Genomic DNA, 15255 nt, shown 5'->3' with positions numbered 1-15255 from the left:
TTAATAAATAGTTATAAATTATTAACATTAGTCGCCTTGGAGCTCACCAATTTAAAGAAACAGTTTTTTAAAAATATGTATAGTAAGTAGACACTGCCCCAGTAGTTGGTCCCATTGGTAAATATAGCTTTTCATGTGTTGGGTTTGCTTCAAATGGAGGTATACAAACACACAGAAAGACCAAGACAGAAGCTAAAACATAGGGAATGCAAGCCTAGTAACCTCTACCTGGGAGAGAAATTTGCCCAACTGGGCAACGTGCAGGCAAGGCTGATGTCAAGGGAAGATGCTGGAGAAGAGAAATGCTACTGAAAGAACACGCAAGTGCCTTTGCATCTCCAGGTTAAGTGCTTATTTCAAGAAAGTGTAAAGCAGCTATGTTTCTTGATTTGGATGTTAGTTCCATGGGTGTGTTCAGTTTTGAATATGCATACACTTTGTGGTGTGTTCAAGTTTTAGTATCATATTATATAGTTCAACTTGAAAAGTAAAAATATTTGTGGGATCTAAAAAATCAAATTAGAGTAGAAGGAGGGTTACCAGAGGCTGGGAAGGAGAGTGGCGGATTGGAGGGGAGGCAGGATGGTTAATGGATACAAAAAAATAGAAAGAATGAATAACACCTACTATTTGATAACATAATAGGGTGACTATAGTCAATAATAACTTAATTGTATATTTTAAAATAACTTAAAGAATGTAACTGGATTGTTTGTAACTCAAAGGATAAATGCTTGAGGAGATGAATATTCACTCTCCATGATGTGCTTATTTCACATTGCATGCCTGTATCAAAACATCTCATGGGCTCCATAAATCTACACACCTACTATGTAACCCACAAATTGTTTTAATAATTTAAAAGCTTTTTTAAAATAAATGACTAAACAATATTTCTCAAATGGAAACTTATCCTCGATGTCCAAGTGAAGTTATTGTGAGAATAGGGTTTGTGGTGCAAAAATTCACTCTCTAGAGAACACAGCTGTTACCACCTATAAAGAAAGCGAGATCTCCACTCACAAAGGAAAGCAGCAGGAGTATGTGAGATGTCGAAGGAGAACGTGGAATGCCTAAGTAATAAAACAGACACAGAAAACTTTCCATCCCCACGGTAAGAGAAGCTTTGGCAGAGTTTGCTCTTCAGCCTCAGACCAACAGAGCTCCAGCATCCAAATGTTGAGGAAGCCAAGAATGTGCAAACTATGCTCTCTCAGAATAATAATAAGAAGAATATTCCCTTCCCCTCTGGGACTCTTCAAATGTTTTGAAGTTTCTGACACTCTCAAAAACATGCAGAAACCGCAGCCTGAATTTAGAAACCTCAGCATGGTGGTATGTGTGGTATGAGTTCCAAATTCTTGACAGCCCTAGAAACCTGTTTCTAGAGGAGAAATGAAAATACCAGGCACACTGATGCAGCTTGTGGGTTGCTTTATTGCTTTATTTAGGGTGGCACCTCGGGACTGAGGGACCTGAGTCTCATTATCTATCAGCTACCTCCCCACTCACATTTTCTGCAATTGACATCATGCACAATGAGAGCCACCTAGCTGGTAAGAGAAGGCTCTAAAGACTACTCAGAGGGTTATGCGGGAGGGAAGAGGAGGAAATAATATGAGCCCATCCACTTCCTCTAAACACTGGGGTCGAGGGCTGTCATAGATCACCCGCACGGATATGATCCCTGGCCTCCCTCAGCACCAGCAGGCTGAGACGCTGCCACTGCCTGACTCCCTAAGCCAGTCAATACCCAACCATCAAGATCACAGTCCTCAAATGAGCTCACTTTCAGTAAGGTATCGTGTTCGATTTTTCTTTGGACAATTTTATCTAGACGATATCTACCATGACTTAATTTTGTAGCCAATGTATACACATTAAAATAAGATGAAAACAATACTTTCTGGAGCTCATGCAGTTCTAATTAATATAATTCCATATGGATTTATGGATGCCAGTTGTGTTCTAGACACTGTTGTAAGTCCTTGGAATCAGGCAGTAAGAATATGAAAAATGAGACCAAAATGAGAATTATCTCCAGAAGAGAAAGCACACCCAGCCTGGAATATGTCCTTACAGGTTGGAACCCGTTCTCTTCCAGATGCTCTGTGGCTTCTTTAACTTTACTCTTTCTCATAACCACCCAGAAAGTGCAGGGTTGGAGACTCAATGGTTGATCAATACATTTATTGAATGAAAATGACAGGCCCTACAAGTAGTTTCTGGAAGCCCTGCCAACGTTTTCCCACCCTGGGTTCTGGTACTGCTCCCAGGCTGTGTGGCATTGACTAGAGTGCTCCAACGGCCCACTGGCCCCACACAGCTGGTGCCTGGGGCCCAGGGTGGATCCGTGAGTTTGGGCAACTCCTCCTCATTCCTGGAGCTCAGTTTCTTCATGTGTAAAATGAAAGGATTGAAGAAGATTGTCTCTAATTTCCCTTCCAAGTTCTAGCATTCTGTGATGCCATGTGCACCCCAGTTAAGTGAGAACTGCCCTTTGCTATTCATGGAGGCAAAAGATGTCACCCTCCTCCTCGTTACTAACATGGCCCCATCTTGTCCAGGTTCCCACTCCTTCTCCACACTGTCTTGCAGCTCAGATAAACTGACCCCATTCCTTCACCAGCTGGTGGGTCCTGTCTAGTTTACAACCATCAGGGCATTCCCATTCTATTGACACTGACTGATTTGGAGCCAGGCAAGTGGCCTGGTTTTGGTCAATGAGAAAAATGGGAGAAGTATTGGGGGCTTTGGAGAAAGATTTTCTCTATATATAAAGTTCTCACCAGAAGAGATGGTCCCTGCCTTGACTCTGGACGTTGCCATGTCCAGATATGATGTCCAGAACCACTGCAGCTATCTTGCAGCCATGAGAGAAATCAGACTTGGTATAAAGCTGTCACTAAGGACAGTAGAGTGAAGAAAAGAAAGGGCCCAGGGCCTCAACCACATCACTGAACCACTGATCCATCCATAGTGGAGCCTTTCCTCCCCCAACTCTGTTCTCTTATGGGAGATACATTTCCTTACTGTCTAAGCCCATTTGAGTCAGTGTTCTTGATCATTAGTAATCAAAAGCATCTAACTAATGTAGTGGACCCCCAATTTGGAAAGAATGAAAATATTCTGAAACACTCAACACTAAAACTACTGTACACAGTTGAATCTTTCTAATGTCTGAGAAAATGCTCTACAACACCATCTGGATGGAGGTTACCCTTTCAAATAAATGCCTGACATCCTTTCTTTCTCAAAAGCCAATAGCATCCAGATATTTGCACTTTTCGGTTGCTTGGTTTCTAGACAAATGTTAGTGGCCCGATCATTCCTACAAGAAATGGCACTGACTTGCCCTTCTCCATGGAGACGATGAGCACAGCCATGAACTCAATTCAAAGAGCAGCAGAAGAGTCAAAAGTGGCACCTTGAAACTGAATTCTCTGTTGTGTTGATTTTCTGAGCTTTCAAAGTGTTATTCATTTTTTTCTACCTGTGAACGAATCCTTGATTTCTCAATCTGCCTACTCGCTGAGATAGATTTCAGCAAAATAACAGTAGACATGGGTTTCCTTCTCCTCTCTCTCTCTTCCCCCTCTCCAACTTCCCATCCTCCCTCTCCATATCTCCCCCTCTCTAATTCACCAAGGTAACAAAAGAAACAATAATTAAGTCAATGAGCATGCTCGCATGTGCAATAAAAAATACCTCTCTTATTACATTGCCATTTCCTTTTCAAATCCTTTGGGGGCATTGTGTACAAATATAGTAAACAGCATTAGAGGGAAATAATGCCGACACATACTTCTGGGAGCTCGTCATGTCCCTTTAAGACAAGGCCCACTGTTCAGTTCCATTCTAGGCCACAGCTCGGGTTTCAAGCCCGAGGTCCCCTTACTGCCTCATGCAGTATTAATATGGCCCTGGCATACTCCCAAATTTACATTGTGAACCATAATCTGGGCCAGCTCCCACAGGATGAACTGGCTTGGGGCTCCCCTCTTCATTTCCCCAGAGGGCCTTCTCCCCATCCATAGCCAGGCCACCCCCTTCCCCAGGGATCCCCCACTTTCAGCCTCAGCCAGGGGAACACACAAGTGCTTTTCAACAAGTAGTTAATGCCCTAGCATGGAGTATCATCTGTGGGGGTTGCTTATACAATGGCAGAGGAATTGCACTGTCCTGCAGGCAGTCACAGGGGGAGAGGGGAAGAAGGCACCCTCAGACATTAGAGCCAGAGCCAACTCAGGGTCACTTCTGTGGCAGGCCTGAAAGCACCACCAGGATGTCCAGGCCAGGAGGTCCCATGGGCATACCCAGATCTGCTGAAGGAGGCCTCTCTGTCTCTTCTCTGTGTCTCTTTCTCTCTCTCCCCCCAGTTATAACCAGAAGGCAGGTGCAATTTCTAGAAGAGCCCATAAACCATTTCCATTTATTAAAAGAGAAACAAAGAGAGAGAGAGAGAGAGAGAGAGAGAGAGAGAGAGAGGTGAGGCTGGTGGGGAGTGAGGAGGAGGCAAAAGGAAGGAGTGAAGAGGGGAGGCAAGGCAAGGAAAGAACACAGGGTGGAGGGTAGCCGAGTGGGCCCTGGTGCAGCCCTCATCCCCAGGGGCTGGCTCAGGCTCCATGCTGTGCGCACAGCCTCCAACCACCATCAGGAGGCTACAGACTCCATCCAGGATGTTGTCTATGGGACTCCTGTCTCTGAGGCACCATGGGGTGTGTTAGGGAGAGACTGCACTCTGGACAGCCTGTCTGGGTTCAATTCCCAGACCCTCTACTCACAAGCTGTGTGACCTTGGGTATGATGCTTAACCACTCTGTGCCTGCGTCTCCTCATCTGAAAACCAGGACCAAGAAGAGTGCCCACCACCTGGGGTTGCTTGTGAGGATGGAAAACAGGACCTGGCACAAGGTGTCTAGCCCATGCCTCAGAGCTTGCACCCAACAGAGCAAGTAACAAGGTCAAGGCTCTGAACAGAGGGTGGACCTGAAACACATCCTCAAGAATCCAGCAATTTCCTCAATAAGTTAAACACAGCATTACCATAGGATCTAGCAATCCCATTCCTAGGCATATACCCCAAATCAAACACAGGCCTGGCACAGTGGTTCATGCCTGTAATCCCAGTACTTTGGGAGGCCAAGGCAGGCAGATCACCTGAGGTCAGGAGTTTGAGACCAGCCTGGCCAACATGGTGAAACCCTGTCTCTACTAAAAATAAAAAAAATTAGCCGGGTGTGATGGCGGATACCTGTAATCCCAGCAACTCGGGAGGCTGAGGCAGGAGAATCGCTTGAACCAGGAGGCAGAGGTTGCAATGAGCTGAGATTGTGTCACTGCACTCCAGCCTGGGTGACAGAGTGAGAGTCCATCTCAAAAAAAAAAAAAAAAGAAAAGAAAAGATACCAACAAAAGCTCGTACACGTGTTCATAGCAGCACTATTCACAATAGCCAAAGGCAGAAACAACACAGATGTCCATCAACTGATGTATGAATAAGAAGAATGTGGTGTGGCCATGCACAGAACTAAAGGAATGGAGTACTGCTGCATGCCACAACACAGGTGAACCTCAAGAACATTGTGCTAAGTGCAAGAAGCCGGACACAAAAGGCCACATATCCTATCATTCTACTCATAGGAAATATCCAAATAGGCCTCAAGAAGCAGCAAGCAGATCACAGGTTCTCAGGCTGGATGGAGGAGAGAACGGCAGTGACTCCCCATTGGTCCAGGGTTTCCATCTGCAGTGCTGGACGGTTCTGGAAGTAAGTAGCACAGATGGTTGAACAGAATTCTGGTTGTATACTTAAAATACTCACAATGGTCAATTTTATAGTGTGTATATTTTACCATAATAATAAAAAAAAAGAACTCAGAAAGGGCACAGCACTCAGACTCTTCTCCCCTGAGTCCTCTCACGTGGTGAAGAGCCAGGCAAAAGGGTTGAGGGCATTGTTGTTATGCACTAAGTTCCCCCCCGTGTTCCTGCCCTCCCCTCTTTTTCCCCCGCACCACTCTGCCTGTGGTTTCCCAGCTCATCTCTGGGCCTTTCCTGTGCTATTCCCTCTGCCAGGAGTGCACTCCCTGCCACCCCAGCACCCTCCCACCTCGGCCAGCCTAGCTCCTCTCAGCCCTCCAAACCCAGCTCAGCCCCTGCCTGCTGTAGAAGGCTTTCCCTTGTTAAGGTCTCCTCCTCAGGGCTCCCACCTCACTCCCCGGCACCTACCCTTTGTCAAAGCACCATGTTCTGTGCATGCTAGACAGAGCTCCCCACCTCAGCTGTAAGCTTCTTCCATGCAAGGGCCAGATCTAATTTACTCTTATACCCTTAGAGCCGAGCACAGAGAAATGATATAAATAACAAATGAGTTAAAACTACAGACTATTATCTAGAAGTCATGAGATAGGAAAGAAAAATTAGTTATGAAGAAGGGACTCTCAATTCCTAGATAACTTAACCCCATTCCCACCCCTGATCCCAGAACCTCTCCAGGGAAAAGAACGAGGACACCCCAAGCAGACAGTGACCAGGCCAACCCAGAGCCCCCACGTGGGCCTTTGTCAGGAAAGTCAGGGGCTGAAGAACCGTGATGTCCTAATCCCAGTTTGGAGTGGACAGCCTGGCCTTGGATTCAGTCTCCACTACTTTCTTCAAGGGAGCCAAGTACTAGGCTCTCCCCACCTCTTACCTCATTCAAACCTGCAGAGGTAAAAGCCACCTTATAGAGGAGGAAATTGAGACTCCAGGAGGTCAGGCACATGCCCCAACAACAAAGCTAATGTTCCACACCACAGGCATCTGAGGCCAAAACTTGTGACTTTTAAATTCATTTCCTCTTCCTCCAGCAGTGTCTACATGGTTGCCTCCTCAATCTTCTAACCAACACGAGAAGGCCAGAGACACAGGCAATGCTAAAAGACAGATCCTTGTGGTGCTGGACTAACCCACCGAATGCAGCTGGGTCCTGTTCCAAAAACTCACTTCAAACAATGATGCTATTGACCAGGATAGACAGAGGGACAAGGAAAGAGAGATCCTTGGGGAAAGACACAAAACAATTCGTCTCAGCCACTATGCTCAACGACTTGTGTGGCTTTGAGTAAGTCCAGGTCTCTCTGGGGCTTTTTAATTTTTCCCTTTTGTAAAAAAATTGTCTAAGTCTAACATAAAATGCAGTAAATCATCTCCAAAGTCTCTTCTAGCTCTTAGGTTCTAATGCTATTACAACTAACAGCTTCCCCAGAAGGATCTAGAAAAAGTGGCCATCTTGTCCACATTCACTTAGTGCAAGTCACGCCTAGAGCAGACAGCGTTGCCTGTGAGGGTGATGCAGTGCACAAAGCTAAGTCACCATCACCTTTTCTCTGGGAGCTTCTTATACCAATGCCCCAAACATTCCTTGTACCAGGACAGACACAAAGAGAAAGATGCATTTATTCTGCTCCCACCACACGTTCTATAGGAGACCTGTAGCATAGGTCTCAGTAGTACTCCAAATTCTGTCATTCTCTCCCATCTTCCTGATTTCTGCCCCGCCTGCCTGCCCTGCACTAATATTCAGTGCATATTATCCTTGAAATCAATTTGAAATTGTCTCGATTTTTTCAAATTAGCATTGTCCTGGGCAATAATATCTGTGAAATCACGAGCTCTGATGTGCTAGTTCTATTTTTCCACAAGTGTATTCAAATACACAACTATAATAAGAAATTCGTCTGTGTCCCTCCTCAAAGCATCTTGCATCCCACCAGCGTTGAGGTGTGGCAAAACACAGCAGTGGCTCACTTAGTCTCCACCAGCAAACCTCTTAGGCCAAACAAAGCTGTTTCCTACCATTTTAGAAAAACCGAGACTCGGGGAAGCAAGCGTTCAAGGTGACGCAGCCAGAAAGCACCATGCGGGGCTTCAGACTTGGGTGTGCCTGATTCCAAGTCCCAAGTCTTTGCCGCTCTTGCAAGCATCCAGCTTGTCTACAGCAGTTGGGGGTGAATGAAAGTCAAGAGATTGTAAATAATGCCAATGACCTTTATCACCTATTCTACTTAATCCTGTCCTAAGAACTTGACAGCAAGATTTTCCACGATAATCTGAAATGAGAGTAATTCATCTATGCATAAACAAAGCTGACAGCCAGCATACTGAAATGGACAGAAGGAGAGCACTGTATGAGTCCAGACCAGTTAGCTCCCTGGGCAGGTGCCCCTCTCCCACGCCAGCAAGGTCAAGGTTTATTCCCACTCCAGGCAACGCTGGGTTCAAGCTGTCCCAGTTCAGAGGCTGCACCACCGTCCCTGCCAGCGCTCCTGCAAATGCACAGCTTAGTCACAAGGGACTCTGGCTGTGCATGTGCATGACTCAGCACACATCCCTCAGCCCTCCAAGGAAAACAATGACAAGAGCACATGGGATCAGCAGTGTCATCCGTGAACACAGAAACAGCCGGCCCTTCATGCATAAACCCACCAAAGAAAAGGGCTTCCAACCTAGCCTGGAAAATTCAAGAACTGGAAGGGCTGGTGCTCAAAGTCGTCTGGTCTGACCCCTCACAAGACAGCAAGGAAAAACCAGAGCCAAGAAAGAGGCAACAAGGGACTTGCCCACGGGCACTCAGCTGTGTCAGTCCAGGGCTGAAAGGAAGTGCCCCTACAGCTTCCCGCAGAGTCAGCAGCCCCAGGCACAGTACTTCTCTCTGCCCACGTGGCACTGAGGAAATTGCCAATTACAGAGCTATGCCCTAAATTCAGGAATCAATAAAGTGTAAGTGGAGAGCCCAGTTACCCATATGAATTCAACAACAACAAAGAAAAATGAAGAGGAAAACTACCCAGCTCATTATCTCTCTGAAGTGTTTTCCAGTAACAACTCAATATGCATCAGAAATAATCTCCTACGAGAAGCAGCAACTGGGGGGAAAATGCACTGAACTGTGCTTGGAGAAAGAAGGGGCTAGCCATGCATTCCAGCACGATGAGAATCCCCCCGTGTGTCACGCAATACGCCAACTGCAGGAGGATCCCTCAAGCAGGCGTGTGCTAACACGTCATTTGACTCCAACACGAGATGACTTTGAGTTCCCAATGATGTGCGCAAAAGGGACAGATTCTCCCCGCCAGCACAGTGGGCTCTCTGGACCTTCTGACCAAGCCAGGAAGGGAAGAGGTTGGCAGCAGATGAGGGACTGATCAGCGAATGAAAACACAGCGATGCCAGATGCAAAGGACACTCCTTGGGTGGGAAGGAGGTAGGGTTGGTTTATTTTTTCCCAGACTTTTTCACTCATTTAAGCCTGGAGAATACCTCCCTCCAAATTTTATCCAAGAACCAGCCAATGGCCAAACCCCACTCAAAAGAGAAAACATGAACACTAAAATATTCCATGTACTGAATATTTTTAAAGCAAAGTTAGGATTTTCTAGGTTTGTTTCCACGGGGGAAGAGGGTGGTAATTAAATGATTTACAGCAGAATTTTACAACCTCTTCATTTTACAGATAAAGCAAGCAAGACATAAAGAAGCAAATGATTTTTTCAAAGTAACCCTGATAGTCAATAGCAGAAGCAAAACCAGAATACAAGTGAAAAAATCCAGATTTGCCAAAACCTTCCTATTGGCTCTATGAGAGCCTAACTTCTGAGTCCGGGCTATCCTGATGATACTGACAGGGTCCCCAAAAGCTATCATGCCTCTCTGAGTATGTTCTCTTGGCAACCTGAAATCACTCTCTTCCTTAGCTCTTCTACCATCTGTAATTAATTATTCTATAACTTTTATTGAAGACTTTCTCCCCTGCAATAGTAGAAGCTCTACTATTATGCTCGGAACATAACAAATATTTGAAAATATTTGTAGAGTGAATGCATGTGTATTTCTGACATACGAACACTCGTGCATTCAACAAACCAGGGCTGACCATCCAGGGCATGACAGTGCTTTCACCCCTCAGTGTTGCTAACATGCCCAGTGTTGAGACACCCCAAAAAGGTCATACCACACATGCAGGGGATTCAACAAGGTCAGACACAACCAGAGCCCCAAGGAGCAGAGTCTACTGGGCAGACTAGCCAACACACAGAAGCGGCTGCATGACACAGGAGAAAGGGCACCCGTGAAGCTGGAGCTCCGGGTCTAGTTTCCCTTCCCTAGTCAATGATTACATGACTTAGGACAAATCATTTAACTTCTCTGGAACTTGTCTGCTTCATTTGCAAACACAAGCCAAACAAGAGGAAGGCAGGCATCCCGGGAGGAGGAACAGTAAATGTTGGAAGTAAAAACCCTAAGGATCCTAATCTCCTTGAGTACAGGGACCAGTCTTTCTTCCCGCATCCCACCACTCTTCCCCAAATTTGTGTGCCAGGCTCTGCCCCTCCCCCACCTCCATCACTGCCAAGCAAGAGTCACCAAACTCTGACAGCATTATTCTTCCAGCCACTGACCTCCAAATATCCCTCTGATAAAATCAAATCCTAACAAAGGAGGATGAACTCCCCCTGCTTAGGCTTTGTGGGAGAGAACTGCCTGTTGATCATTGGTAACTCAGGGCAGAAATATCAGAAGGATGAACTGTGGGGAGGCTATAAATGTGTGACTGTTCCTTACCACCTCATGGCCACCTCTACTGTCTCTATAGAGCCAAAGCTCTAAAAGGTACTCATTTGTCTTAGCTCCATGCCTGAATGTTCTACTCCTGATTACAGAGGGAGAACCCTTCCCTCTCTTGCTCCATCTATGCCAAAGCTGGCCCACTATGCTGCTTGGTGCTGGCCTCTGGGCCAGCAGCCCCTGCCAAGGGCACACTTGAGCCAGGCAGCCAGGTAACTCCAGGCCAGGCTTCCCCCTCAGGGAGTTACCAGGCTCCTCCCCAGCTTCTCCCTAGCCCGGCAAACATCCAGCCCTATGCTCACCCCAGAAACCTAAAGATAAAATCATTAGGAAAACTTCTAGCTCAGAGATGATTATTGCTATGTTATTTATAATAGCCAAACAGCAGAAACAGCCTAAATATCCTACACTAGAGAAATTATGGTGCAGCCATACCAAGTAGAATGTAGTCATAAAAAGGGTTTACATAGGAGATGTTTGTTATAGTAACTGGGAGGCAGAAGGCAGCATACAAAATTGGCAGGGGGTACAGTCAGAGCTAAAGAAGTTGAAATAATTTAAAAAATTGGTACAAGCAGGCTTAAAGAAAATGCATCAAAAGATAACCAACTGGTGTCCCTAGGAAGAAACTAGATACGAGGTCCTTTCTCTATCCACGTTTATGTGTATTTATTATAGTGAAGCATAAACATTACCACTGAAAAGCATCTCATTTTTCCTGAAGGAACCTAATATACTCAGGAAGATCAGGGATTTGGGCATCAAAAGTTCTGGGTTCAAGGTCCAGGTCTATCTATACAATAGGCACAAAAATACAGGTAGGTGGAAGGAATAAGATCTAGTGTTCAGTAGCACAACAGAATGACTACAGTTAATAATAATTTACTCTACATTTCAAAATAGCTAAAAGAAAATATTTGAGATGTTCCCAAAACAAAGAAGTGACAAACGTTTGATCAATGTTCTTTCTGTTTCCAGCCTACAATCTATACCTACAACCCACAGCCTACAACCCATACTTACCATTTACAGCTATAACCTACAGCATATAACTTCAAACTAAAACCTACACCCTGTACCTCCAACTTATACCCTGCAACCTACAACTGCAATCTATATCATATACCTACAACCTATAACCCATAATCTACAACCTATATCTACAACCACACCTACAAACTACAGGGATGCTATAAGGGTCGTGGAGATTCACCAAGTGCCAATCTTTACATGAATATGTTATATGAAGGTGGCGCATGAATTATAATTTCTTAAATTCTACACACATGCACACACTCCAGTAGCAACCACACATCAGTTACTAAGCACATCTTAATTCCAGAAGGACGCTCTAACATCCCAAAATACTCCAACCAGGGCTCAAAAGTCAAAAGGTCCCACCATTGACTCCTGTTCATCTACCCCATATATCTCAGGACTCATCAGATTTGGTCCAAGAAGTTTATTCCCCTCCTTCCGAAAAATACGGATGGAAGTAGCTTTAATTCAGTTTTTTAAAAGACAGCTATTATCAAAAAGTCTGAAAATAACAAATGCTGGCAAGGAAGTGGAGAACAGGGAACATTCATACACTGTTGGTGGGAATGTAAATTGGTACAGCCACTATGGAAAACAGTATGAAGGTTCCTCAAAAAACTAAAAATAGAATTACCATATGATCCAGCAATTCCACTGCTGGGTATATACCCAAAAGAAAAGCAATCACACGGAAGAGATCTCTTCACTCCTGTATTTATTGCAGCACTCTTCACAATAGCCAAGATACGGAATCAACCTGAGTGTCCATCAATGAACAAATGGATAAAGAAAATGTGGTACATATACACAATGGAATGTTATTCAGTCATACAAAAGAATGGAATTCTGTCCTTTGCAGTAACATGGATGGAACAGGAGGACATTATGTTAAGTGAAATAAGCCAGGCACAGAAAGACAAATATGACATGTCCTTACTCATGTGGAAGCTAAAAAACTATCTCATGGAGCAAGAGAGTGGAATGGTAGTTACCAGAAGCTGGGAAGGGTAGTGGGGAGGGGATATTAAGAGGGATTGGTTGATAGGTGCAAACATACAGGTAGATAGAAGGAATATGATCTAGTGTTCAGTAGCACAACATGGCGACTGTAGTTAACAAGAATTTATTCTACATTTCAAAATAGCTAGAAGAGAATATGTGAGATGCTCCCAATACAAAGAAATGATAAATGTTTGAGGTGATGGTATCCCAGGTGCCCAGATTTGATCATTACACATTATGTGCTCACAGCAAACTATCACAGGGGCCTCATAAATACATAAAACTATTATGTATCCATAAAAATTGTTAAGACAAAGAAAGGAAAATGCACTAGCATGTGTATTTTGTGGAATGATTTGGTTTGGCAACTACTCTTTGTCTAGAGATGGAGTTTAGAATTGTCCCTCAGGTTTGAGGCCACAGTTCCTGGCATCTCGGAGCAGGAGGACACCAGCATCCTTCTTGTTAGAATCAGAGAGCATGGGCTTTCCCAGAGCTTACTTCCTGCTGTGGTCTTTCTTCCCAGTGTTGGGAGAATTCCCTCACTTCACTGATCTTCAATATCCTCATTAATGACAGTAATGCCAATATTTTTATCATTTAGAATGTGCTAGATACAAAGCTAAGGGCTTCATACCTACAAACTCATCTACTCTGTGCAACAGCCTTACTATGAAAATAACATTAGATACTTTGACTGCCTACCCCAGGTAGAGATGAGGAAGTAGAGGCACAAAGAGGTGAGTAACTTACTCAGGTTCCCACAGCTTGTGGGCAGGATGTTGGGGTTGGAACTGGGTACTCTGTCTCCCGCACTCTGATATGTCTGTCAGCTGGAAGCAAAAAGGCCCACTTCAGAAGTCATTGTCTAAATTTTAAAAGCCAATGATCTAAACACCATAGTGCGCCCTCAATTGGTGTCATCACTGGTCTCCTCCCCAGAGCTGCCAACATCCACACCTTTCTCTCAACAGCCGTTTGAACACAGGGAGAACACATGATTCACCACAGCCAATGACTGGGAAAAACCAAACACCAAGCTCACTGCATGGAGTGTGATGTCCTGTGTCCCATTCATTTCCCAGTGATTTGCAGGACCTTGTATGGTGCCTGGGAAAAACGTGTTTTGACTTTAGTTCATTTCCTTTGTAGGTTCAGCCTCTTATTATTTTATGTTCATATTTATTTTCCAGAGATAGCCCTAAACACGGGACATCACCAGTTCCAGTGAAATCTCCAGGGGGAGTACACAGAGCCCCAGGACAGACAGGAACTGTGTCACCTAACCCAACACTCCCAAGACCTCTGAATGCTCCTAGAACCAAACTCCTCTTCTGCTCCATTGCTTCCCCTCCACCCCCCTGCTCCTTTAATTTCAGTGACAGGAAATGCCTTCCGTTTGGTCCATCCTATGTCATGCATCACTGTGCCAACTCAGGGGTCACATTCTTCAGCCACAAGAACACCACCCCAGCAGAACCACGTTGAGCCTACAGTGCCCACACCTTGCTCCAAAAGTCGCATCCTTGCCCCCACCCAGGGCCTGCCTTCCCCAAACCATGGACAAATGCCAGAACCAGGCCTGAGAAGGGCTCTTTCAGAGTCCAAGACACGTGAGCTTCCTTGGAAAGCATCTTCCCTATGGAAATTCCCCCCATGACTGCAGAAAAATTAAAATCACTCAGAATTCTCTATTTCTTCTTAGAGTTTCAGAATTGACTTGAGGACACCTAAAATCTCAATCTCACCAACTCTCCATCTCCTCCTCTGCCTCTAAAGGAAGAAAAAAAAAATTTAAAGAATGGACCTAGCATTGAGAAACAGAGAACAATCTATTATTGTGACTATAACAACTCCTAAGGAGCCATCAGAGTCTCGGTGGCACCGCTGGCCCCATCGTCACCCAAATCATCACAGTGGGCCATTCGGACTGCAACACGCTGCCTGCTCCTCCCAGCGCACATTCTTCCTGGCTCTCCCTCGCTGATTTTTTGGCAGGGCTCAGCAGGAATGGAATGGGCTTCCACGCCCGTTATGATGATGGATGGGCAGACTGCTGGTGGAGTGGGGCCTTTGGGGAGGCACTGTATACACACGCACATACACACACACTCATACACACTCACATACTCTCACATTCGTATACTCTACACGTACTCTCACACACACTCTCATATTCACATACTCTACACACACACTCACACACGTCCACATACTCTCACATTCACATACTCTACACACACTCACACACACCCACATACTCTACATTCACATACACACTCTACACATACTCTAAACACACACACATACACTAGACACACTCATACTCACACATACTCTCATATTCACATACTCTACACACTCACACTCACACACACATATACTGTCACACTCACATACTCTACACTCACACTGCATACAAGTGCTATACCCTACACCCTACACATACCCATACACACTCACACTCAAACTCTTGGCCAGCAGCACCCAGGTGAATCCACTGTGGTCTCATGGGCCAGGATTCTCCCCAAGATCCTTGGTCACTGAAGCAGCCCCAAACCCGCTTTGTCTGGGTCTCTTCCAATTCTAGAGCCTTCATTGCCATCA

At 45.1% G+C, this 15255-nt stretch overlaps 1 protein-coding gene across 22 annotated transcripts in view; it reads right to left on the bottom strand.

Annotated features, from left to right (window-relative positions):
• The window catches only part of KCNMA1 (potassium calcium-activated channel subfamily M alpha 1), a 769792-nt gene that overhangs the window by 654369 nt on the left and 100168 nt on the right, over positions 1–15255 (bottom strand). The window contains exon 2 of one of the 22 annotated variants that reach the window (XM_055353806.2): positions 5424–13481. The exons of the other annotated variants lie outside the window; for them this stretch is intronic. Coding sequence (XP_055209781.2) covers positions 13398–13481 — 84 coding nt within the window. The 3' untranslated portion in view covers positions 5424–13397. Of the gene's footprint in view, positions 1–5423; positions 13482–15255 lie in introns of those variants that run through there. 22 annotated transcript variants of the gene reach the window in all.

This window comes from Gorilla gorilla, chromosome 8 (assembly GCF_029281585.2).
Source record: "Gorilla gorilla gorilla isolate KB3781 chromosome 8, NHGRI_mGorGor1-v2.1_pri, whole genome shotgun sequence".
Lineage (NCBI taxonomy): Eukaryota > Metazoa > Chordata > Mammalia > Primates > Hominidae > Gorilla > Gorilla gorilla.
The sequence above is the reverse complement of the archived record's forward strand: the minus strand, read 5'-3'. Positions and strand labels throughout refer to the sequence as shown.